The 27,441-nt window shown below is 42.7% G+C and overlaps 1 protein-coding gene across 8 annotated transcripts in view; it reads right to left on the bottom strand.

Annotated features, from left to right (window-relative positions):
• Window positions 1-27,441, bottom strand: part of dachd (dachshund d) — a 93,885-nt gene that overhangs the window by 5,230 nt on the left and 61,214 nt on the right. Inside the window, exons 4-11 of one of the 8 annotated variants that reach the window (XM_034573700.1) lie at window positions 21,571-21,627; window positions 18,914-19,086; window positions 18,632-18,803; window positions 18,382-18,513; window positions 6,044-6,189; window positions 2,635-2,782; window positions 1,751-1,909; window positions 382-450 (exon numbers count right to left, since the gene is read on the bottom strand). In XM_034573700.1, the coding sequence (XP_034429591.1) occupies window positions 382-450; window positions 1,751-1,909; window positions 2,635-2,782; window positions 6,044-6,189; window positions 18,382-18,513; window positions 18,632-18,803; window positions 18,914-19,086; window positions 21,571-21,627 (1,056 nt within the window). The remainder of the gene's footprint in view (window positions 1-381; window positions 451-1,750; window positions 1,910-2,634; window positions 2,783-6,043; window positions 6,190-18,381; window positions 18,514-18,631; window positions 18,804-18,913; window positions 19,087-21,570; window positions 21,628-27,441) is intronic. The other 7 variants (XM_034573702.1, XM_034573701.1, XM_034573706.1 and 4 more) reach the window with 7 other exon arrangements.

A 27,441-nucleotide genomic window follows, 5' to 3' on the forward strand; every position in this document is an offset into this window, starting at 1 on the left:
GTTGTTACACTGTTTTACTCACTGCATTGTGCATCGTTTTTTTTTTTTTTTTTTGAATAAAAGTATATCTGTTTCCTGAAGGAATCTCAGCCTCTAAAAAGTCAGGTAAAAGAATAATATTATTTCTACAGAAAACCAATGATCTTGACCCAGTGCTGTGGCCCAGATGGTGAGCTGTATGCCTGAACAGCAGGCACAGAAACACTAATGTTCATAAACTGAAGCAGTGTGTGTGTCTGTGTGTCGATGTGAGTGTGTGTGTGTGTGAGAGAGAGAGAGAGAGGGGGGGGGGGGAGAACGAGAAGAGAGAGAGAGAGAGCGAGCAAGAAGGAGAGCCAGAGAAAGAGAGAGAGATTTATTGTCTCATCTGAGCCCCTGTACCTTGTATTGTCCTTTCAGCATCTGTTCTTCCACTGCTGCGGTCACTCTCCATCTCAGGGGTCAGAGAGTCTGGGAGAAGAGAGGGATCACCGCCGTTAAACATCCCTGACATCCACCTATCACAACGCCTGCTTCACAGCATCGTTCATTCAAAACAAGACGCTGCGAGCTACATCTCCTTCTCACGTGTGTGCTGGATGGAGAGCGCCGTTATTATCAGTGGTGATAAAAACAACCCTCATATCTGTACAGACTTTGGAATAATTATCTCTTAAGAGCAGTGAACCGTGCATTCTATTGTTTGATTAAATAAAAGTACAGATGTGTTGGTGGCTAAAGGTGTCGATAGTAAAATTGGTTCGATATTGTCATATTGGGATTTTGTAACTGGCCTGATTACTCCACACTGTGTTGTATAATGTTGATGAACTACAGTAATAAAGAGTAGGGTTAGTAGTAAAAAATACATGTAGAACAAAATTATATGCACAACCATCTAATATGTTGAAAACAAAACACAATTTGACGGCAGCACATTTAGTTTGACGAACGTGTTATCTGAAAGTATCTCAGTAACAGTAGAGATCTCATCTTGTTTTCTATGTAAATCCTGAACTATGCAACAAACTCGTGCTGTTAGATTAAAATCATGAATTTAATTACTCTCTACCTCGAACTGTTAAATGAAGTCTTGTAAATATGTATGTTATGACGACACTCTGCACCCGACGTAGCAATATCTTACTAAGTAGATGGTAATATGTGCAGATTACAGCTGAAATCAAGAATCAGTTAATCGATTATAAGTAAAATTACTGAGGTGGCAGCTATTTTGAACATGGATTAATTGTTTACATGTCAATCAACCTCTGGTTCGTGCTTCTCAAATGTAAAGAATTTTTTTTTAAAATGTAATTTGTAACTAAATATCTTCCGATTTTGTTGGCGGGACAAAACAAGATGTCACGTTCTTTTCACTAATTGAAGACACAGACTAAATGATAAGTTAATTAATCGAGAACATATTCAGCAGATGAATTGATTATAAAACACGATTATTAGTTGCAGCCTCTGAGCACAGACTGAGAATTTTAGATATGCATAAATCAGCATTAATGTGCTTACCTCTGCCATAAATATTAAGTAAATACGATATGGTTAAAGATGTGAGCTAATTTATTAACACCATTTGTAAAATAATTCTGTTTTTGAGGATAAAGTCCTCTGAGGAATCCCAGTAGTTCCTTCAGGTAACATCGATCTCCTGAACAATCATATGAGTTGAACACATTTTGCCCTTTGTCCTCATTTGTCACACTGAAAACCCACAAGACGTTTTTTGATGGGGAAGAAATAGCAAGTGTCTCACTGTGGAGCGTCTGACCGTTGAGTGAACGCATGCTGTCAGAGGGCGACGGCTGCTTCAGGGTCTGCTCAGCCACCTCTCTCCTCTTGGACTCGTACTCCAGAGCTTCTTGGAGTTTCCTCTTGGCCTTCTTCTCCTTCTTGAGACGCTTCTGGACGATCGCTGACGTGAGAAAAGACCACGGTTTTGAGAAATGAGGTCTGGGGCAGATTAGAGGAGACTTCTTTTGACTGAAATCTGATTATTGCAGATATAATCACCTCATTAAAAAATAAAAAATATCATACTGATATATAAAAAAAATGGTAAATATTTTATCATATATAAAGATCTTCCCCTTAACGGAGAATCATAGCAAATACTGACTGCGGCTTCGCAAACCGCTGGAGGGAATTAAAGCAAATTGAAAAATTTATTGGGATATTTTTCATGAATTTTTCTCATTAAACATAAACGGCACAGTTAGCGTATGAATCTGATGCATTTAACATGAGAGCCAGAGTGAGTTTCTCTAAGTGTGATGTGTATTTCCAATTATGTTAACTGACTATTAGAAAGAAAACCCGGCGCTAAGCAGATTATGTGCAACCGAAGAAGTAGACGGCGACTCGTGTCACAGTTTCAATAACGTCAACATTAAACATGCAGAGCTGTGTGCGTGCACTCAACAACTATCACGTCTGCATGTGCAAAGGCCTATGAAGTCTGCGAAAATACACACGTTAACGCCTGCCCACACACACACACACACACACACACACACACACACACACACACACACACACACACACACACACACACACACACACACACACACACACACACACACACACACACACACACACACACACGGCTGCTGGCAGGTTGGATTCAGTGCCAGGCGGTACCTCTGTTCTTCTGCTCCATGGCGAGCTGCTTCTCCAGAGTCTCCCTGAGCTCCCGCTCTCTGAACAGCTCCATCTTCAGCTCCGTCTTCTCCAGCTGCACCTGCTTCTCCTGAGCCCGTGCGTTGTCAATTGCCACTTTGAGCAGGCCCTGTGCACACACATGAACACACACACAGATACACACACACACATGAATATATAAACACACACACACACAGTGATGTAGAGGAGATGGGAGTGCAGGGTAAGAGAGGGTGATGTGGGCTATTTAAGGGCATGAACGATGAAGTGACAGCAAACCACAGTGAGGGAGAATCACAGCGGTTCCACTGTCCACAGTGGTGGAGCAGAACAGGAGGCTGAGCTGACCGCTGCTACATGGTTCCTTTCATCTTCCTCTATTAACACCTCTGCTGGTCGATTTACCAGTGAACATGTCACTGTCTTTTAGCTGCTCCACAGCTCACACAAGGTTCAGGACCATGAACGTTCGTCAGGTTTTTTGTGATAATAATTTCTAAAATAATGAGAAATTATAGCATTAAAATAAGAGTGCTGGATACGTCTGGAACCTTGTGGTCAACGCTGTGAAATACAAGTGGAGATAGACATAGCATGCTAGAGTGATATAGGAACAACCAGAAAATAAGCATTGCTTTGTTACCTTGGCCAAGGAGGTTACGTTTCTATGTTAGTTGGTTTGTATGTTTGTTTGTGCACAAGAACACACAAAAACTACTGAATGGATTTTCACTTGGTGGAAGGATGTGGTTCGGGTCACATAAGAGCCCATTCGATTTTAGCACAGATCTGGATCACGGGTGAATTTTTTTCCCCACTTTCTTAAACATTTTGACATTTGCCTTGATTTCTCAGAGAATATTCCATGGATCTTGATGAAGGGAATCACCCGTAGGGAGTGTGTGAAGTTGATGCATGATTGATTGAATTTAAGGGGACCGTTGGGCCTTGGCAGAGGTGTGTGTTCTACTGAGCGCCATTTCTGGTTTGTTGGTTGGTTTGTTTGCTTGTTTGTCTGCTAGATTACAGGTTGGTGAAAGGATAAAAGAAGGGCCAAGAAAGAACCCTTTGGAATGTTGGCACAGATCTGGACAAAGGGGCAAATGTAGCTCTTTCTTCAACATTGCAAGTTAAGAGCACTTTTTGACATTTTCACCAATTTCTCAGGGTGTAATTTATTGATCTTAGTGATAAATACTCTACATCCAAACATAATTAGGGGATTGATATCTTTGACTTTTTGCAATGTGGTGCAGATCCAAGTAAAAAACTGGTTCCAATGGGTTTTTATACTGTTCAATAAGGGGACTGTTGAGGTATGTGCTCTGCTAAGAGCAATTTTTCTTGGGCAGTAAAAGGAAACACAGTTCAGCACCTTCAAATTAAAACTGGAAATAGATGAAATAACGTTCGGACAAAGCTCCAGTCTGTTAAGTAGAGTGTAAAAGGTTTATATGGGCTAAGTCAGCTTCTTCACACTCCATTGTAGCTCCTTATATTTCTTACTGATCTCCTTCACTGCTGACAACTGTAACTGGATGAGTATAAAAACACAGTATCTGTCTCTGTGGCATTTTTCATGCTCCTCACAGAGGCAGGAATGAATAATATGAATGACAAGTATCTCATCATGTATCAATTACATCACTGCCATTCCAAATACACTCCTGACAGTCCTAAACTGAAGGATGTGTGAGCTTTACAGTACCACGGCCGTTTTCATCACAATTATTCCCCATCCACACGCAATCACATCAAATGCGCTGGGCTATATCTTACTAATTGTTGATTCTTTTGACCCCAATTTATTCTAAGTTGCTTTATCTTAATTTTCTGCTTGGTTTCATTTTGTTGATTTCTATATAAATATTCAAGGCAAAGATCATTATCAGAAATGACTCGGCGGAGGGGTGGGAGCTCGTGACGGGTTTACTTGTGACTTTCTAATTACCACACGGAGCCAAAGGAAAAGCAGGACTCTGATGCCAACGGTCCAAGTGCAATGAGAAGGGCAGCAGTGTACACACATCATTACACTCTGACAGAAGGCAAATACATTCATCTTTCTGACAGAGGGCGTTTGTGATGGAGCCTTTAAGTGGCAATCTTGATATATTTCACTTGAATAAATGTCTGTTAAGTCGCTATCTGTCGCTGAATGAGGTAACACAGTGGTGATTGAGCCTATGGCTCGCTGATGAAAATACTGCAACAGTTATATATTTGCAGGGGAGTAATGGAACAAGAAGGAGCAGCCACAGTGAGACGTTAGAGGACGAGCTGCAGGCGACAGGCTCCACATCTCCAACATCTCAGCGAGGAAAGCGGCTCCTTTAACTGTGTCCTGCTGTTCGCAGAAAATCACATCACAGTTGCTCACGGAATGATGCAAAAAGCCAATTATTGCTCGACTTCTTTATCAAAATGACATTAGTTTGTTTTACTGTCCTCAGAATTATGTGAGCTGTAGTAAAAATCTGCATGTGCTGTTACCACCAGTAACTCCAGGAATCACCACATCAACAAGGACTGAAATATTTGAGATTTTCAGTTAATGACAGTCTGAGTAGATGGGTATTATTGGGGTATGTATATATATATAAAATTTGTGAATGTGTCCTTACATGCACGTTTAGTATCTCAGTGGGAGAACGTGTACAATTGCCATTTTTTCTGAAGTTAAAAAGCTCTTATAGACCATCATGACAATGACTTTAACCTACACAATTAAAGTTTAAAACTGAAGACAAACTATGGTGGTGGTCATTGCATATACAGAACGGTGGTAACTTTTATATTTTTAACTGGTTCCTTATTTACTGAATACAAAATTATCAATGGATTACAAAATGACACATATGAGTATATGTCTGGCTCTGGCACATCTATGATGACGGTGTGGTTAAGGTTATGGCAACTAAAACGACTTTAAAGTTTGACCAAAAAGTAAATCTAGCTATTTGTGGAGCTTTCAACCACAATCCAAAGAACGTTTCAATAGATGGAATTAATCGTTGATGAAAACAGTGGAGACAAAATGCTAAAACGCAGATGTCTTTTTTGTCATAGTCCCATTTCCGAGGTCAAAAATGGATTCATAGGCTGTTTTTTGGGGTAATGCTTGGAAACAGCGATGACACTAATTGAAATTTCACCATTATGGTTTAAGAAAACCAATCTTGACTTTTGGTGGGAGTCAGAACGTACACATCTTTCAATGTATGTGAATTTGTCCAGACCTCCTTGAGGTGGATGGAGACCTGGACACATGAGGTTGAAGGGGAATCTGTTCAACTGTCTGCTCCACCAGAAGTTGATGCCAACAGTGTATTTTGAAGGAGGTTGTATCATAATGTCTAAACTCTGTGACTCATTCACTTGACAATACCTGTATGTTTGTGAGTAGGGTCTCTATTGATGACAAACCATCTGGGAAGAGGAATGGTGAGGGGAAGCCAGGAGGTAGAGCCTGTCCAGCCAACGACAACCTCTCGTAGCTGTCTCTTGCTGTTGGGGTGCACATCAGGTTGTCCTCTGCAGAGAAAACAGAAGCATTGACAATTACTCAAAATGTTTTTATTAATGCAACTGTAAATGAGCAAAGTAGAATATGTGAGCAGTTTGTGGTCGTGCTGACACATATTGACCCAGTGGCACCAACTGGGTCTGTATTGATCTCCAGCAGCCAATCCCTGCCCTCCCTTTTATTTTCAAACATGGTGCACAAGCAGGGTCTAAATGTGGGGTTAAACAATATCAACCAGGAAATAAATCCAGCTTCATTTAAGAGATGTCACGTGGACTCCAAAATCAGAAGCAGGCCTGCAGTTTCGACCCCAGAGGCTCAGGCTTCCTTTGTGTATGCACGCACGAGTGCCTGTCAAACCTAAGATGACATCATACTCCATTCATCACCGGCAGAGGGGTAGGGCCCTGCCATCTGCTGTCCAGCCTCCTCTCCAGGCCTCAGAGGAGGGAAGAGGAGCAGGAGAGGGAGGGAGGGAAAGCAGGAGGCGAGCCCGGCAGACGCAGATACAGCCTGGTCAAACTAAAACAGTGTGTCAGACACTGGCGTTTGTTGTCCCATCAGATCCGACACATGTTTCTGTCCAGTGAGCGTTTATCGAGCCAACAATTTTGTAAGTGCTACCATCTTGCACAGAGACAGTTTATTAAACACATCCAGTGTAAAAAGGTCTCCGTAGGAAGCCTGCACCATCAGCTGCTTAATTGTTAATTTAATGAAAAACGTTTTATTTGTAATGTGGAACCCTGGCTGTGTTGTGCACAGCACCTCTCTGCTCTCATCCACTATTCATTTCTGTTTATGTGGCAGGCTGAGTCTTGTACATACAGCGAGTGGAGCTGAACAGCCCTGCCTCTCCCTCCCATCAATATTCACCGACGCCAGCCAAGTGCTGGGAACAGCTGGTCTTACATTAATTAGTTTAAAGTATTTATTTCACCCATCCTCAGAGCAGATTGAGCAAAAACATTGGAGATTATTTCAAGCATCTGCAAATGCCCTGGAAACATCTCTGCGCCAAAAGTCGAGTGTTAGGATTCACAGTTTAGTTTTGTAATTTGGAGAATGTTTTTTTTCTCTCTCTCTCTCTGCGAGGGGAAGACGGTGAAATATGCACCGCTGGTCCGTGGAGAGAGTAAACAACCTTTCTCCCTTTTCAGATGGAGTTCACTCCTGTTGATTAATTAGAATGGATGGTTGCCTAATGGATTAAAATTTGTTTATAATTTGACTTCATAAAAATAATGAATTGCCTACTTTTAAGAAGCCACTCCTGTGGTAATTTGTTTTGTTTGGTGCAGTCCTGTCGGCGTTCTGAGGTGGGCGTCTGGGTGGAGATGTGAAACGCACTCTCCTCACACAGTGGCAAAGCATGAAAGTCCCATTTTATCTCAATAAAATAACTAATCAAAGATCAAAAGCATTACAGTTGGCTCCAGCTCAGGTTGATATAGATGTATTGCGTGCATTATATGCATGCATCACCCACCTCCAATAAAATCACCATAACAACTAGAGACGTTAGTAGACCTCGGGGAAAGGTCTGCTGTTGTAGCTTTGTAATTGATTTGTACTGTAGGCACTTTGTCCCTTATTTAGTGTTGGCATTAATCATAAATCATTGCTTTAACAAACTCCGGCTTCCCACTCAGCAGGCCTCCCCTGCAACACAATGTTGGATCACACAGAATATTTGATGGCTTTGTTGCAGGGGAAACAACCTGTCATGCTCTGGGAAAAGCAAACAGCGTGTTTTGTTCGACAGACTCCAACTACCGTACAGCACCACTTGTCAGATAACATTTCCACCAGGAGCTGTGCATAAAAAGTGGCACTTTCAGGGGGGAAAAAAGAAAAAAGCAATGGGAAGCTAATAAGTGACTAATTCAATCAATATAATCAAAGCTGGCTTAATGAAACTCAAATGTAAATTGTAGCAAACACGACGCAGATCTGTAGTTTCTGTGCTTCTAATGTTATCCCCCTTCTGCTATTTCTCCCGGTGCCTGGCTGCAAATCCTGGCATGTGTTTGCATGTTTATTTCTCACCATCGCTCCAGAATCATTGACTTCAACTTAATTACAGCGACAGGCGTTGGAGTGATGGGGGCCAGTGGAATGGAGTACTCTGTTTCCAGGTGATATTTCTCCACTAGCAAGGCTGCCAACAGCAGCTGTGACAGCCTCTTGTGCTTACCGTACGGTAAAGGTACAGTTAAGGCCCTGACTATGAAATACTGTGTGGAAAAACACTCGCAGGTCACCCCTGTCACAAATAACATTTCATGCACAACTGTTTCGGCGGATAATAGGAGCCACAAATAAAAATGGGACGCTGTAAATACAATGCATTCTGAATGAAATGCCATAATTTAAAACAAAGTCCCCCCTCCTCCCTCCGTCCTCCTCCTCCACCCTGCTCTCAATAGCTGCAGAGGGAGTCCTTGACAGTGTGCTAGCGATGATGAATCACCTATCCAGTTAATTTTCTCACTCCTCATGTGTTGTGCTGCTAAAACAGGGGCCCAGGAATTGACTTGACAAACTATGAATGTAAAAAATATCACTTGGAGGGATCTGGGCTTATCTCCAATTTACATGTTATTAGATTTGTGTTGCAAGCGGCACTTGGACCTAGCAAAGCTGAGGCAAAAAAGATGGGGCACATGATAAGCAGAGATAAAACATGTCTAAAACCCACTTGAAAGCCTTTGAAATATTTGATGGAAAGTCGCAGGGAGTGGAGAGAGAGGAGCAGAGGAAACTGGCCTGATTTAAAATGTGACAGACACACATTGCAATCTGTGGTAAATCTAGAAGAAACCTTGGGAAATTTAGCTGCAATCTCAGGATAAATAGCTGTAATTGACCTTGGGAGTTGAAAATGTGCCATATGTTTCTGGTTCCTGTGTTTGAAACTGGGTCCCTCAGGACACTTCAGCAGAGTCCTCACACGGAGGCGGCGTGAGCGGGAGGAGAGGAAGATACAGAAAGACACACACAAAAAAGAGAGAGGGAGAAGGGGACGAGGTGGATGCCAGGACGGAGAGATAGATGGCTGAAGACAGAAGATGGATGGATAGATAGGTGAGGCAGAGTCTGAGGAAAGAGGAGGCCGGAATAAAATGGGTGTGTGGAGAATGAAGGGGTGACAGGGAGGAAGAGAGATAGGAGAGAGGGAAAGAGAGAGGGAGTGCAGAGGTACATTTGGCCAGCCAGTCAGTGTGATATATTGACAGGTGAAGCCTTTGTCCTTGCAAACCTGTGTTCCTCCCAGCAGGAGAACTGAATGCTAAACCCGGCGGTTGTCAGCGCCGCCAACACAAAGCAATGCACTGCTTCTCGCTGCACAATTACATTTGATTTGACCTGCCAGGGCTGCGGAGAAACCAGCCTCCTTCAAATGGAGTAGTTATGACCTCTCGGACAGCCATTAGCAGCTAACGCAGCATTATTCCACCTGCACTTAAAAGCACCGGATTTGGAAAAAATCTTGTCAAGGGAAATATCTGTCTTCTGGTACAAACGCAGCGATGCAGAGCTGGGCAAAAAAAAAAAAGGAGTTGCATGCAATTTGAGCACTTTAAAAAAACATGAGGCAGTCTGGCTTATCTTGCAAATGATGTCTGCACTCTGAGGGGTGTTTGAGGCGAATACATTCTGCTTTAACCGTCTGATACTTTTAAACAGGATGTCATGGGCTTATTTTAATAAATGGATATATTGTATATTTCTTGTTTTTAAATTAAAATCACTGCCCCGTTGTGACAGCAGCTGTCCGTGTGATAAGAAAATTATTCACGATACCTGGACGGGAAAATTGTACACGATAGTATATAATCAAACTACTGGAGGGTAAGATTGACTTGCAGGCACACTTTCCTCAAAGTACGGAAAAACCTAGTGGAAACACTGAGGGAACGTGGGTGATGATCCATACAAGACGAATTCCTTTGGAGTGACTATCGCTTGCATATGTTGTGTGTACGTGTGGGTAATGTTCTGTACACACGCTGCAGACAGAGGAAACACACAAGCAAGCAGATGTATGCAAACAAAAGAAACCTTCAGACACATGCACGCCCATTACACACACATGCATGGCACACGCACTAATGTGCCCTCATCACATTTAAGCTAATTTCCTTTTCATCACGGAGAGAGGAAAATGAGTGTTTGCCCCATCCCTGCTGGGGGACAAAGTCAAGAGCCCCGGTCGGTTTGGGCTAGATTAACAGGTAACATTTGGCTCCCACTCTCTTATCACAGCATGAAAATCAAACCGCATGTTTTCCTCTATCGCTCTCTCTTTCTCCCCTCACTAATGTTCCCTTCACTTAGAGATGAAATCGCTTGATGCACAAACCCATTTGGAGAGAGGAGAGAAGGTGAGCGGGATAATCAGGCTGGCCACTGGGCCGTGTTTCCTAAATGCTCTCCAAAACATTACTGTGCACAGGCATAAAATTAGCGGCGGGACCTTAAAATGTTGACATTTAGCATGACTTTTTGGAGAGTGACACCCTCATATTTTCTTGTAGGATATCATTAAATTTCAACTGCCCTATGGCTGTGCCTTTCCATTAATAACCAATTCAGTGTGTCACTTCTCCCACTCTCTCGCACACTCCCTCTCTTGCCACCTTTTTAAAGTAATGAGTCCATTGCTTTGCCTTAATAAATTGAATCGTATTCTCAAGGCCATATGAAGATAGAGCCACAGATGGACAGGCTGTGTGGAAGGAAATAACCATAAATCCTTTACTGTCAGAACGGCAGTCTGAGGTGACAAAAGACAATCACAATGCTCAATTGGGATCTCGCTGAGATTAGAGAAGACACAGTGAAAAGGCAGATTCTCTCTGTTAACACGCTCTTTTCCCGGCACGAATAAAGATTTTTTCTTTTGCTCAGAAAAAAAGGCCTGCTAATGATTAAAGTGAAGAATCTAATCATGCTCCTAGATTAAAATACTGACACATGCTTGCCCATAGTATTCTGCTTTGTACATTATATATATATGTATAACACCACCACCAACAGTAAAGAAAATGATCGAGTACAAATTGCTCTTTCTTGTGCACAGATTATGATATTATGGTTCAAACAGTTGAAAATAGATGACATTCTTTAGATGGACAAAAAAACCCAAGCAAGCGAGTGAGAGCGAGCGAGAGAAATGGAAACAGAGAGAGCAGGAGGCTTGGGACCAGAATCTATGTTGACTTCCATTCAGGAGGAAGATATCTTGTCTTTTTATGCGGCCCATGTCATATTTATTGCATAAAGGTCAGAGTGTTCATTTGTTCAAAGTCAGCGTTTTCCCTCTCTCCTCTCCTCCATGTAATAAATGCAGGGGCTATGTCATTATCGGACCTCTGAGGATTACAGGCTTGGCTGACTGTGATGACTGCATAAAAGCACACAGGACTTTTGTTTCTGCCAGCGCACCTTCAAATGAGCTCTTAAAGTGAACAGTGGCGGAGACAAAATGGCATTTTGTAGAGAGCCGATCACAGTTAGGGCACTCCACACAGAACGGGACGAGGCGGGCGGAGGTGAGAGATCACGGCGCTAAATCCGCGACCTTAGTTTTTTCCAGATTAACGAGGAGGGTAAGGTTCAGGATGGAGGGTAAAAAACAGAGGGAGTGACAGCCGGGGAGACTTCAATAGATTTCTCTAATTCATCTATTGACGATGAGCCCAAAGTGTCAGGAGGATAATACTCGGGGAAGGACATTATAGTGAGTCACTTTGAAGGTGTTTGGATTGTCTTTGCATATTGACTCGTCGACCAGGTCCATTTATTGACAGACGAATCCCAGAGATTAAATTGGCCTCAACTATTGATGGGGTGTTTTGCCTGAATCATTCCCATTTCAGAGGGGGATCATTTGTACTGTATACCCCGCTAATCTCTCTGACCCACTAATCATCCAGCCATTTATTTCTCACTCTTTGTTTAGTTCTCCTTTGTTTAGCATTTATTAATTCATTAGAGCAACTTCTCATGCAGCTTAACTTAGACAGTGACTGGGGAGCCCTGTTTCCGCCCGATAGCAACGTGCATTCCCGTAAAACGTGCCACCGAATGTGCGCCCGACATCACAATACACACGCCAATTACATATTGATAATTAAGCATTCGAACAAACAAACAGAGAGGAAATCCCCTCGTAATCACCAGGTTTTAATGGAACAAGCATTAGCTCGGTGTGGTTGTGGCCAGATAGCCCTGCTGTTAGATCATAGCTTCCCCGGCGTTTGCGAGGGGAGGGACGGGGACGTGCATCGGTGTCATTGCCTGGCATTGCAATCCTACGGGGAGAGGCTGTGCCGTTCTGCTAACTGCTGAACGAGCGTCGACGCAAGCTGGCGCTAATCCAGACTGGATATACTGAGCTGCTTTTAAATGGAGATGAAAGAACAAAAGAGGAAACGGGAAATGTAAACTTTAAAAGGCCTGGCTTAGGAGCACTCACTGCGTGGCTGCCTGGCGTAGAAGCTCCAAAATGGATGCAAATCCATTAGTAGACCCGGTTTCACAGTTATAAAAATACTTAAGGGGTTTTAATAGGAGCAACGTGTTAAACGTGTGGAAATCTGTTTTGATAACATTATTCATAACGCTGCCTTTGCGCTGTGTGAATTAATAACACTTCATTTACAGACGGAAGAAAGCTGGCATGGTATTTCCAGTTAAAGAGATTAATTTTTAAACACCTAATTGACAAGCGGGGGTTAGGCAGGATAAGCAACAGACTATACGGCTGCAGCTGCAAAGTCAAGGTGACTGGAATACTCAGAGAAAGGCTTTCAAAACGCAGAATAGAGAGAGCAGAGAGGGAGGGAGTGAAGAGAATTAGTCCTCAAGCACTTTTCCCTCCGCCCCTATTCTTCCTCTCTTTATTAGGAATGATTTACTTTCTCAGTGAAAGGATATAAAAGCTCAAGTATAGCGGCGTAATTATCGCAGAGTGAAAATTTAAAGGTTTGACTCACAATGTCCTCAAGTCAGCGAGCAGACTGCCAGATGATAAGAGTGACTGTGTTCGACACTCGGCAACCAATTGGTTGTGTTTTATGGGCTTTGCCAAGGAAGAGCACACAAACAGCACTCGGCTCCGCAAGTCTGTAAACATGATGGACTGTGGCAAACTACCAGGGCTGGTGTTTACCTTGGCAGAGCCTGGCCCTGGCATGTCGGTAGCATCACTTAATTACTGTTTACATGTAAATATTAAATTATACAAACAACCCCACAGAATGTCTCCAAAAAACAAGAACAGAAATACACACAGCCAGGGTCAACCTTATCTGTCCGCAACAGTTGCCACTGCTAAGATGTGAATTGTTTTGAATCGCAAATTTCCCGCATTGTACATAATCTTCATAATTGTTAAATGCTGTTGTCCAAGGGCGTTTGGGTAAATATGCTCCGGGAATCTGCATAATAGCAGATGCTCAGATATGTAAAGCGCACCTTGTGTTCTCAGGGAGAGCGAGAGAGAGAGAGAGAGAAAAAAAAGGAGGAAGGTTATTGTTCCAAACAGTTTTATCAGGAGTACGGGGCTGTGATCATTAAGACCACCGTCGTCAGGACCAATAGATGACTGCTTTGATTACAGACCTGTTTCCTCACCGTCCACGGCAGCAGATACAGCAGAGCACTGGTGCCTACTGTGCACCTCTGGTATGGCTGAGTAAAGCACTTGTTCATTTGCACTGAAGGGTAACATGAAACAGGCCTCAGCTCTTCTGATGGACAGGGAGATTTCACCTTCGCCAGTGAATGATAATGCATTATTAAATTTGCCTCTCTGCTCACTAGATACACTTAGCTGACCACAGCATATTTATCTCCCCATCCGAGGCTCACGTCTTGGCAGGAGAAAGCATTCTGTCACTTTTGAGGCATTTCAAAGATTAAAAAGAACCTCTCTCTTTTCAACGTCCCTAAAAGCATCCCCCCTTTGCCTCAGTGAAATGTGATTAGCAGGAGATGGTGTCACGCAATGGAACATTCATGAGGGGGAGAACAAATATCCAAATGAACTCCCGTGTCCTCGAGGAATAGCCCCTCTCTGCACCATCAGCAATCTCGCTCACATGGGCTAGGGGGGGAAATTTGATTGATCCTCTATTGAATTATTTTTTTGCACTCTTTCATTTCAACAGGACGCACTGACAAGTTGTTTGATCATAAAGCATTATTGTCTGCCAAGTCACATTTCAGGGTTGTGATGGCTAATGATCTTGCCTCCTGACTTGGGGAAAAGTCAGGTAGTCAGCATGTGTTTGAAGCTCGCAACGCCAAGGACGTCGCGAGGACCGAGCAAAACACTATGCATTAAAGTCAGAAAGATGAAGAGAGGTGCGCTTACACGGAACGTATCGAACTTTTAATGATACTGTACAGAGATACCATCAATGTCAGTGAAATATTTACAACGCGAAAAAGAGCACCGGGCTGCAGCAGAAAAGTTTCGCCTGACCCAAAGTCCCCTGACTTCCTTTTTATCGTTGCAAATGCTTATGCACAAAAGGAAAAAGAACAAAGACCTCAAAGGCTAGAAATCACTTTTTCTTTGGCCTGTTTCATCTCTTTTTTTTTAACTATATCCCCTCTGTCTACATGAGACCAACAGCGTCCACGGGCCCCTGCCCAAAGCCGCTGTATGGTAATTGAGTGTGACACCGGTACCTGCTCCACTTCATCATCAGACTGTTAACTGGGACTACAGACGATGCACAGCGCAGCAGCTCTGTGAGCACGTCAGCCGGACAGGGAGGCAGCATCCTGACAAAGAAAAGGCGTGGCAAATCGGCTTTGTCCATTGTGGTCACGCCGGCTGCTCGGTGCATCAGCGATCGCTCAGACGATAGCAGGTATGAAAGGATGCAACTCTTGGTGACATAATACACCGCAGGCTTCCATTTGTGCTGGGGAGGACATTATGAGTGCATCTCCTGTTGTGTCAACAAGGATATATAACGTTTACCAGGGAAGTGCCAATATCATATTACCAGTGATTCACCCGCTTTTAAAATATGGTTTACAGAATCAGTTTACATGCCGTAGTTGCCTCCGACTCTCCAGTCAGGCGTTTTAGCTCAGTGGAAAAGAGATGTGGCGTGTTTAACTGCAGTGGGAAGTGGGGAAATTTGTTGTTGGCAAAATGCTTCAACTGCCACATGGTATTTAAAGAAAAACTCGTACACTTCAACGTACATGCACATGGCTTGCGTTTCAAACACCTTTTCCCCAAGGAGGGAAAAAAAAATGATGTCAAAGTGTTTGATGTCCAAAGTGAGTTTACAGCCAAAGGCTTCCGTACGTTTCAAATTTCCCCTTGTTTGTCAGATACCTGCTGTTTCACGAGACAGAGGCTTGTCGGAAGCTATCGCCACAGACTTTCTGTTTGAAGCAATTCAATTAGTCACATGTGAGATAACACTTAGCTTTCTACTAAGCTTTTTTTTTTTTTTTTTCTCCTCACACATCATCTAATCTCCCCATTTTTTTCTCAGGCAAAAATTTGGACAAAATATAATCAAGTTCAAACAACAGCCCCAAAAAAGAAAACCTACCATCTGGGTTTCTCTGCACTGGGTGACACAACTTTGGAAACGGTCTTTTTTAGACAACAACAAACAGGCCTTTGTCCTTCATCACCAGAGATTACATGAAAAAGATGAGACGTGTTCATAGGATGTGAGTGATGTGACATTATAGTGGCTGTCTCGGAGGCGTCTGGCTATTTCAAATCGCCACCATACGAGCGGGGGCACTGCATCCTTCCTCTGCACCTAGCGTGCTCTCTCTCCTCTCTTGCATTGCGAGAGATTAATTTAATGCTCTGCCAAGATCATAAAGATCAAACAAGTGGAGAGATATCATTAAACCATTGGAATGTTATCTCATTTATCCAAACAAACTGATGCGATGAACAAGCCTAATTAAAAAACTCACCATAAACAAAGCTGCGGATGGTGAGGCCTCTCCCCTCTTTTAACAATGGAACACATTTATTTTATTAATCTAATGCATCATGTATCATATCATTACAGTTCAATATATCTATCATTAATTTTATTCCCTTCACTTAAAGCTTTTATTGGAATTACTTTGGTTATTAGTTGGTTCTAATGTATTGGTTACCTCTGAATCTGGCTGCTACAATCTCTCTTATCTCGCTGCATAAACCTGTGCATGTTATTCAAATTGCCTCATTTATTATGATAGCTTCCTCATGTAAATTGTGCTGACTGCTCGCCCTTGCACAGTCCTCATTAGACTAATGAAAACCTTCAAACGAAAAAACTAAACAACCTGCCAAATAAAGGTCTGGGGTTATTATGAAAATTACAACTGTGGGAGCCGGGAGAAGCTCTCTTCATTAATTCATGCTCAGCAAATTGGTAACTAATTTAGTTGCACTCCTCTGCATTAATGGGTTATTTTATAAAAATGTTTTCCACAGCCTGAGACCTCTGGTGCACACACTGGAGAGCTCGGAATCCTAATCAAGTCCGGTGACATATTAGGAATTGACAATCTCAAAGATAATACAGTGTGTGTTTGTCAGGAGGCGCGTGCGGGTCAACTGTCGAGAATTGGTGTGGATTGCCTGGTCATTTGCTTTCTCCTCTAATATTGCGCAGGAATTACAGTCCATTTGTGTTGATTATGTGAGTTTAGAGGAGGCACTTCAGTTAAGATGTAAGATCTCCGCTGCCGAGGAAACATTCAGTTGATTTAGTGTGTGGATACTTGGTTAAATCTTCTTTCTCTCTGCTTGTGTTTGCCTCAATCCTAACCCCCCCCCCCCACATACAAACATACTTACACGCATGCACACGCGCACGTAGACAGACAGTTTGTGACCCATAAATTCAGCTCATGATCCTGCTAATTATTACTATTCACTGCTTCACACCCTGTGAGTGAAGGTCTAACACTGATCTCCACGTCAGCCGTGCCAACAGGGAACATACAGCCCAATGATTTCCATAGTGGTTTTAATATCATTATCAGCCTCACCCCACCCTGTATCACCCAGAACAGCGCAGCGCAGCTCTGCTAAAACCAACAGAGAATACTAAATTCTATTATTTGCTTCATTTTGTATTTAATCCGCCACGCTTAGTAGATTTCTATCAGTTTCTTTCATTTTCCTTTTCTTTTTTTCTTCTTCGCCAAGCAAAACTATAATTAAATAAGCCCGGCAATTAATAATAAAAACATTTACTCGGGACAATGAGAACATTGGGATTCTAACCTCCAGATCACAGTTGGTGGGGAGTTGCACATGTGAGCACCACATGTGATGGCTCATTATTTACCACATCTATGTAAATAAGAATGTTTTTGTTGTACATTAAAAACAGGTCAAATACGAATTAATCCTAAATGCATATATAAAAAATGGATGTCAAAAAACTATTATATGAAACCTCTTTCTAGTTCTAATAGTCAGTAGTAGCTCTGTGTAATTAATGACTGAACATGGAGACTGAACAGCAGCTCTTATACTTTCTCTTTGCCCATGTTTGTTTTTTAACGTTCGAATATTTCAGGAGATCTACATCTGTTTACTGTGACTGCTGTGAACAGCAGGGCTCATGGGTGCATGAGAACATAACATCTGAGTGACAGTTTATTGAAAATGGTGCAGGTAACATGGAGAATTGTTCAAAACACTGCTCTTTATCTTTGGATTCTATGGTGATGACATGTGATCATAGCAGATGTAATGTAGAACAGACATATGCTGTAAATGTACCATATCCCAGTTATAAGGTTTTCCCTTCTTAATTGAATACTCATAGGAAACAACCCTAACATAGCAAGCTATATACAGCAAGAGGAACTTGCTGTACTCAACACAAACAATGGACTCTTCCATTGGTGACACCTAAACTACATATCTCCTCCTGCCTGTCTTGTAATATTAACTTGGTCCAGGTTTGACAAACCTTCTCTGCTCGCATTTAGACTTAGACTTCAAAATTGTTTTCTGAACCTATTCCCAGAATTACATCTGATATTATCAGCTGTTACAATAGATGAAGAATGCAGTCACTTGGATCTGACTTATTCCAAAATGGGAAACATTTAACAGAATGAAATAAAGCTACAAATTAGTTTTCTATTCCTTATATACTATATGTATTTTGAAATTCAAGTTAACTCACCTTTGTCAGCATGCATCCTCTTTGCTTCGTGGCTCATGTCGTGGGCCAGGTCTCCCTCTTTAGGTCCAGGCGGGATGTTGGGGGACAGGCCGAGCAGGGCTTGGTTCATGGACAGGCCATTGTGGTGTGCAGCTGGAGTGATGAGACAGGATGAATTAATATTGAAGGTGGAATTATTCTCTGTCTTTGTAAATTTGACAAAACAACAATGTGTGCACAGTATGTTTGGAGGTTTGTCGGCGTCACTAACTGTAGTATGAAGACGTACGTATCCTATCTGAGGAGCTTTCTGTGTGGGCTGGGGAGCTGGACACACTGCTGCTGCGGTGGGACGATGGGTGACTGCCCGGCCTCCTGTTGTCTTCTAAGGAGGGAGCAGGGGAGGGACTGTCCGGCACACGTTCCTGCAGCCCCTGCATCCACAGAAAACACCCAGAACACCCAAAATAAATATGCAGGTATAGACTGAATCTGCAGCAGGAAACGTCTAAACCATCTTTGTCACATTGCTGCATCCTGTTTTAAAATTTACCTTTATAACAGAGGTGACCATTCTGGAGGGCAGGCTCTGGCCCTGTGCTGCAGCCGCCATGTTTGCGATGGTGCTGAGGTGGTTCATCTGGCTCATCGCCATGGTGACAGAGGCTGGGGGCAGGCTGACTGGGATCAGGGGGTGTGGCATCATCATGAAGGGGAGTTCCAGGCCTGAGACACATGAAAAGGCTGTTGGTTACTCAATGATGCGTATCATGAGTGAGATATTCACAGGGGAAACTTCAGCCGCTCTGTCTGAAAACTGTTAATCCAGTAATCAGACATTTCCTTCCACTGAGATATCCCTTTAAAATTGGCCTCCAATAACACTAAATCTTCACACCCGCGATCCATCAGGAAAAAAATTGAATGATTTAAATTAATTGCTTCTTGGGTATCCTTCCATGTTAACATAATACACATAAATGTTTTACAATTTATGTTAATAATAGATTCTACTGCAATAATAATAAAGAAAGAATGGGGACGATAACCACAGTATATCCACAGTCATTCAAAGACCAAAGTTTACACAGCAGTAAAGTTGCATCAATTATTCTATGATGAATAAAAAGGGCACATTATGGAAATTGTCTCAATATTTACATATAAAAAATATCACCGTAAAAACAAAGGCAATCTTGAAAGCCATTACCCAAATGACTAGTTAAATGTGCTAATGACAAACAAGTACCGTCAGACTACACTGTGGCAATGACTTTAGGCTAATTATAGCGGTCTATATTCCAGACCGGAGAGATGGAAGGCGTGAGCGAGACCAGAAAGAGTCACTTTTAGCTCGCTCACAATTACGGGATTTTCGTTTCTCTCCCTTTTCATATGCACACAAATTATTCCATTACAACATCAGACATATCGTACAAATGTTTTAAATTATTCAATTGCTGTCTGGCAATGGGACGCCTAATTGGGAAAACTGAAGACATTAGCAGTCTGAAAATGTAAAGAATGTCTAATAAAGATACCATTGGGGGGTTTCGCAGTTAGTCAAACTGTGGCCCTGCACTGTGCTTCTGAATGGCTTAATGAAAACAAGCCAACTTTCAAAGGACACGGGCGCAGACAGAAGGTCAAAGCTAGGTGTCTGTACCCCCCCCCACCCCCCCACCCCCTCCACCACCACCGCCACAACGCAGGCAACCATGCTCCTTCCACCCTCCGCTCTATGGGGACTTTGAACTGGCAGGATCAAAAGTGACTGGGAACAGTTTGGTCTCATTCCTCCACCGCTCAAACGCTTCCCTCAACTGCTTTAAAGAAAACCTCATAGACACTATTGGATCTGATTGAGCCTCTGTTGATTTTTCACTCCTTTTTTCTCTTCTCTTTCTTGGCAGCCGGATTCAAGGTAAAAAGCTGCGTGAAAGAAAGAGGAGGAGGAGGAGGGGGTGGGGGGGAGAAAAATAGATGCTGCACTACAGAAAGCCGATCCACAAAACAACTCCACTCTTCTTTTCCGACAAAACATCAGTAGCCAAAGGGCAAGGAGATCTGCATGGCGGAGCCTCTAAAGAGAAGGACACTGGTTGAAAATGAAAGGACATGAGAAGTACTCCTCTCTGTCATTCCCCTCCTTCCAAAAGAAGCATTGATTTCCATAAGAAAGATGGCATGCAGTTTCTCAGTGGCGAGTATACCCAAACAATATAAAGCAAGGGGAGATTAAAGAAAGGCGGAAGCCAAGCAGCACCTTGTATCAGCGCCTCTGCTGTAGCTCAGACTGAATCAATTACTACTCAGCGGGCTAAGCTCAATTAAAAAACACCACAGAGGGCCTGATTGTGGGGGTATTTACTATAGGACAACATGAAGAGGTCTAGGGTACCTATCAGCCTTCAAGGCCACTCAAGGGCCCGAGTGAAGAGACTTACTCTCTCTTTGAGATGGATACATTACGCCCATTCAATCAAATACAGCGCCTCGCGTAAAGACGCATGCACCTCGTTGGACAAATTTTCTCCAAATCCATAAAGTATGAAAAGAGTTGGAGAATCACCTAAAAAAATCTACTCGGTGTAAATGACATTCCTCTACTTGTCGGGTTCTCCTCGCCGTAGCTTGTGCTCTTGGCTACGTGGATTTCAGCGATGTGTCGCCACCTGAAAGGCGGCCCGGTGGGGGGGAAACACTGGACCTCTGTTCCCTCCAGTGGGTATTAGTCTCGCTTTCACTGCCTGTCCAGCCCCTTTCATGTCGCCCCATCCTAAAGCGCTGTTTCTCCCATAAAGGCCCATTCAGGCCGCTGTAGGGTAACGTGCCACAGACCGACGAGGGTCCGGCAAATCCCTTTATTTGTCGCTGAAAGAGCCCAGGTGAGAAGGATATTGGTTTATTCATCCGACCTGGCATTTTTTGCAAGACAATCAAGTGTTTTAGTTTCATTCATATGCAAGTTCCTGCCGTTTGCTGGATTTGTTCTTGTTAAATGAAGGGATTAGGAATAACTGCAGTAAACATTCTTGAAGAATTTAAACTCGACAATAATACTCAAGAACAAGAAGGTCATGTTTTCACCACAGTCGGTTAATTGGTTGGTTGGTTTGTTAGTTAGTCAGAAAGCAGGAATACACAAAAACTACAGGATGGATTACCATGAAACTTGGTGAAAGGATGTGGTGTGGGTCAGAAACGAACCTGTTAAATTATGGTGCAGATACGGATCAGGGGGCAGATCCAGGAATCTTTTTGGATCTTGATGAAAGGAAGAAATCAAAATATTAAGGTGACATGCAGTGTAATGGAAATCTGGATCGATGAAATATAAATGTGATTTCATCAACAAACTATTGGGTCTCATGCGCCATTAAAGTTTCCCTGTTACTTTTCAAAATTCACATTAAACAAACATCCGTCAAACTCATTAATCACTTGGATATTGTGCAGATATTCCAGCGGGCAAACCGTCAGAAACATATTTGTCAGTTTCTGTTTATCTCCGACACAGAAGTTCAGACCTGATGAGAGGTGAATTCCCACAAGCACAAGCGCCTCCCCCCAGCCCCGCATCCACCCCCCCCCCCCCCCCCCCCCCCCCCTTCGCTCCTGAAGGGCATAAACAATACATTCAGAGTAATTTACCTGAAGTAAGCCTGAGGGACCTGCAAAGGTGAACTCCTATTTACCATCATTAAAACTACAAATCACTTAATACCAATATAAACAGCTCAGCTATTATGTTGTGCAGTGCTCGGGAGTTCGCGCATGGATAAGCAAAGATCTGAATCGCGGAGGATGAATTGAATGAATTAAAACAGCCCTTGGTAACAAGATGATTAAAAAGCTGTTACATCAGGACCAAACTGCGTCGGCTGACGATAGGTCCAACACTTAAAAGAATCACGCTGAAAAAAAAAATAAAAAAGATTGAGCGTTGAATGTTTTAAAATGATTAAAGAGAGGGCAGTCATTTATTTTGATGACAGAAATGATAACCTGCAGTGATTTGTGCTGCAGTTAATCTTCATCTAAACAGGATTTCAGCCTTTTGTGGCCATCTAACCCTACAGAGGAAAATAAGGAAAAAAAAGGAAGTAAGCCATTGTCACTGAAAATGCTATGGAGGCAGCAGCCAGCCCCCTTACCCTTAACTCTGTTGTGGACAGATTTCCCCTGACAAAAATTAAACTAGCTCCTACTTGGCACTTTATTATCTCCTCAACTGAATGATTTATTGTTTGTGGAGCGAAAGAACCAAAGAGAGGAGGAAGATTACATTTCCAGCCAAAGCTCAGGCCTGATCTCGTTTTTTACTCCCTCTGTCCAGGAAAAAAGCTCCCGACAAACAATAATGTCAGCTGTAATTGATCGGAGGTCGCCGCCTGGGCCTGCAGTAAAAGCGCACTATTTAAGCGACAATCGGCCCCACGCTCTTCAGATGCTGGCTAATGAAGCTGTCTGTCTGGGCTATTTACCTTCTCTTAAATGGAAAAGGAGAGATGTACTGTAAGAGACAGGGCTGGAGAGGATCTGCCTCTCGCTGCCGTGAAATAGGACCTGCACATGCCTCAGGAATGTATAATTGGTTGGCGCAGGCAAAGCTGTGGATCCAGTGCTAATTAAATGACTTGTTTAAAGCCTATCTGTCTTTGTTTGGGAGGCTCTGGGCTTCAGAACAATGCATTGTAAATGCTGTTGTCAAACAAACATTCCTGGTTATCCTTTGATTTGAATTGAACGAGACAAAAGGCCGATTTGCTCAGTGCTAAGCCTTTTGGTTTTTCATGGTGTCGAGATAATTTTTTCCTCTTCTGATCTGTCAAACTGAACAGGGCCTTTCCAGCCGAGCAGCTAAAATGGACTGACTCACAGCACAATGCATAGGGAGACGGCTGCTGCAAAACAATCTCGGTTTTCCTCCTAATTGCGCTTGTAAAATGCCCCCATGTCGTGTATGTGTTTCTCCGACAAAGGTGAGGCGGCGGCGCGCGCACACATGGAGTCTTTGTTGTGGTCGTATCAAGGGTTTGCACACCGGTCCCAGAAGGAAATGAATGGCTCGTGAAAAAGTGTCTGTCATGCGGCAAGACATTTAGAGGTCTCTCCTCAGCACTAATCAGCTATTCATCTTTACCATAACTGTTAATCTCCAAAATCAGAAGCCCTGCCTGTGCGAGCTGGAGGGAGCCTCATAGCCATTAGATCAAACACGAGACTCAGCCTCCATAAATATGGCTGTCTGGCATCGTGGTGCCACTTTATGCAACACAAGTGCAGGCTTACATATACACAAAAACACAACTGGTCTCACATTCATACACACACAAACAAGGGAAAAAAAAACACACACACACACACACACAGATGGCAGGTTCAGTCAAGGCTGGAGAGTCCTGTTTCTCATTAAAATGGGGGGGAGAGAGGAAGGTATTGAGCTTTGATGTAGCCACCCACAGCCCCTCAGTGTCATTGAATGAAACTTTGAAGCCTTTTGTGTTTACGCAGTTAATGTTGATAATAAAGCAAACATCTTGCCTTTGTTAAATACCTGCTGAACACTCACGTGCACACACAGGCACATAAAAAGAATACATCTCGCCGTAACAAGGCGAAGTAAACGTGAAAACATATGGACGCACGCTCAGACAGTGATGCAGTATAGATAATTGTGCATAGGTACGTACTCACATGCCACATGGAGCCGGCCAGACGTAGAAACACATGCAAACAATATGCGTTACATTGCTACAACCGCAATGATTGGATGCATTTCAAGCTCGCGCACATCAACAAACAAAATGCGTTTAGCGTGCCAGGATATAGAGATAGACTTCTCAGTGATTCAGGTGGGCAAAGACTTCCTGCCAAGATGCCTAATGTAACGTAATGTAAGAGAAACCATGATAAGAAAACATTTCTGGTTTGATGAGGTAACATAATTGCTTTCCTACCCCAAACCACTGGAGTGTAACATGTGGCAGAAATTATCAAGCAGGCAGACAGAGGTGTTTGTCCTTTAAGTGTGTAAAATCTAAGGCAGGCAACTTTTATGGGATAATTTAAATCCTCGGCTCTAATGGCACGCATTCCTTATGAAATTGAAAGATCAATCATCTCTGTGACAGATCTGTTGTAAAAAAAAAAAAAAGAAAAAGGAAGTTCTTTCTATCTCTGAGGAGAAAATGCTAAACACGTTTTTCGCCACCACCCCCACCCGCACTGGCCCCACTTTTAGCTGTCTATTTGTCTCTTTGCTGAAAATGTTAACGAACAGGGCAATAATCAAGCCATATGCTTGCATGTGGCAAATCTCATTACAGTAAATGACCTTTACCAACCAATGCCAACATCCTTGTGCTTGATAACAGTGAGCGTATAGAGTGGGGGAGAGACAATGGCGGGTTTTAGTTAATGCAATCATGCACATGGCTGGGGGTGGCCAGTGCAGCCAGGCCTTCAGGACACATTAACCAAACGGCCTTCGCTCCTGTAATTTGGGTCAGAACCAGGCTCACTTTACATTTGTCACACATCACTCTTGATAAATACACAACATCGGCACGAGGGAGCGGCAACATCCGATCTGCCGAAAATAAGCTGTGGCGGAGAAAAGCGCGGCGAAACAGAGGAGGGGAGCAGAAGGAGAGAAGAGATATTACTAGCAGCTGTTACTACTGCGGGTGCAATATATTCAAGCCCAATCAATAAAGCTCCTACAGACAGTGACACCCAAGCAGACAGAGGAATCATTTTCATCTGATACTTAGCAAAGGCTCCCCTTTTAAAAAGATTGCTTTCAGTCAATGACAACCAGTTGTCATTTGACTAAGGCTCCTGAAATGAAATATATTGACGAGCGTTATCAATCACGGCCCACTCAGTCGTCATATCACTTTGGTGGACGGTGACGGTAACGGGGGGGGTGGGGTTTTGGGGGGGGATCAGTTTGCATGTGGTCATCAGATCATCCGTTTTAATTACAAAATTAGCATCACTAGCTCCCGCGCTCTCACTTCCTCCGTTACAATCCCCTCTGTGAGAGGAAATCGGTAATGCAGTGTATGGTTCATGGTTGCAGTGATAATGAGTTCAAGGTGTGTGATGTATCTGACTGTAAAGTGAATTTTACATCACAGCGGTCCAGGAAGAGGTCGTTAGTTTGGATCTAATTACTACGGTGGCCCTGAGAGCTCAACGCACCACAATCTCAGAAAACACGTGCAAATTGAAATAGCCCAGGAAATAGTCACAACACAATTAAATACTCACAACATAACCAATACTTACAAAATAATGAAATACTCATAACATAACCAATACTCACAGCACAATTAAATACTCACAACACAATCAAATACTCACGACATAACCAATACTCACAAAATAATTCAATGCTCACAACACAACCAAATACTCACAAGACAATGAAATACTTACAACACAATCTAATACTCACAACACAACCAATACTCACGACACAATGAAATACTCACAACACAATGAAATACTCCCAACACAATCTAATACTCACAACACAACCAATACTCACAACACAACCAATACTCACAACGAGACCAAATACTACAACACAATTACATACTCACAACACAACCAAATACTCCCAACACAATTAAATACTCCCAACACAATCTAATACTCATAATATACAATTAAACACTCCCAACACAATTCAACACTGTTTTAAACACTGTTTTGAGTATTTTGTTATGTTGTGGGTATTTGTGGCACGTTTTCTTTTTGCAGTGCGTGTGTTGTCAAATTGATGAAGATTTTTTCTCCATTTGCATGTTTTTCATAAATTGCAGTGTAAAAATGCATATTCTTAAATCTATCTTTTTTTATGTACTCAAATTATTTTCTTAAGTGATTCTAAACACAGTTTATCCAGAAATGCTTTCCCTCTGTTTGTCAGCACTGTGCAGATTGTGAAATTCCTCAACATTTGTTTGAACTTGCTTGCTCTCTTTGTCTTTATCTTGGTCCCAGAGGAGCGGCGGTGTGATGACGAAGATGTCTGGGCCCAGTATACGGCTGATGGCTCTATTTGGATAAGGGAACCCAGATCATAATTGAGAGGAAACAACCTTTCTTTTCGTTTCAGGTAACAGACAGAGTGCTTGCGTGGAACAGAACCAACTAATTCTATCACACCAATATGGCACATTTTCACAGCGTAATCACAGTCAAAGAGATTGCCATTTTCCTGTTGTCATCACTGTATATTGTCATTACTGTTATTGTCTACACAGTAATATTGTTGCTCTATGCTAATGCATCCTCTTAGACATAATCACAGTCAAATGAGAGCACATGATACGCAGACTCTAATGCTGCACCATCTTAGCTGCATATGCGTAAACTGCACCACAATCTATGCAATTACACAGTGTGTATATTTTTCACATTACTGCAACCTGCGAAAGCTCATCATCACTGAAAGGTTGAATGTCATTCATTACACGTATCACATTTACACCAAGTGACATTGTCTTTTCAAATTGTGTTGATCTCTTCACTTTCAAAGGTCAGCCCTTTCCCTGGCTAAATTCAACCTGACAGAGAATAGTGAGGAGGGGACAGCCGAACGCATGCATCACCCCGGCATCAAAGCGCTCCAAATTAATCCATCCAATTAATGAAGAATGAGGCCTAATGTTGATGAGGGATGACAACTCAACTGGTCAGTTGTTTTTTTATAGCTCCTGCGACTAACCACACGAGACAATCAAACAAATATTTCTGTGACACGAGGTCCGTCTCGTGTGTCGCCTCCTGCTCGTGTCTCCTCCTCCCTATAATCTGGAAACTGTGCTGCCACTCAAACATGATAGAACTTGATATGGATCATTACGGAAATGATGTTTAATCAATTCCCCCAGTTATTGTAATCTATTTCTGCAGTTGTCTGCGTTTGTGTGTTTTGTGGCTACATCAGTGCGCCTCGCATTTTACCAATCATGCATATTCAAGTGTTACGCTGATGCTTAACAGCCGACGCTACCGGAATTAGAACGAGGACATTAGACTTCATTAACAAGAGAAATCATT

Source organism: Hippoglossus hippoglossus, chromosome 21, assembly GCF_009819705.1.
Source record: "Hippoglossus hippoglossus isolate fHipHip1 chromosome 21, fHipHip1.pri, whole genome shotgun sequence".
Classification (NCBI taxonomy): domain Eukaryota; kingdom Metazoa; phylum Chordata; class Actinopteri; order Pleuronectiformes; family Pleuronectidae; genus Hippoglossus; species Hippoglossus hippoglossus.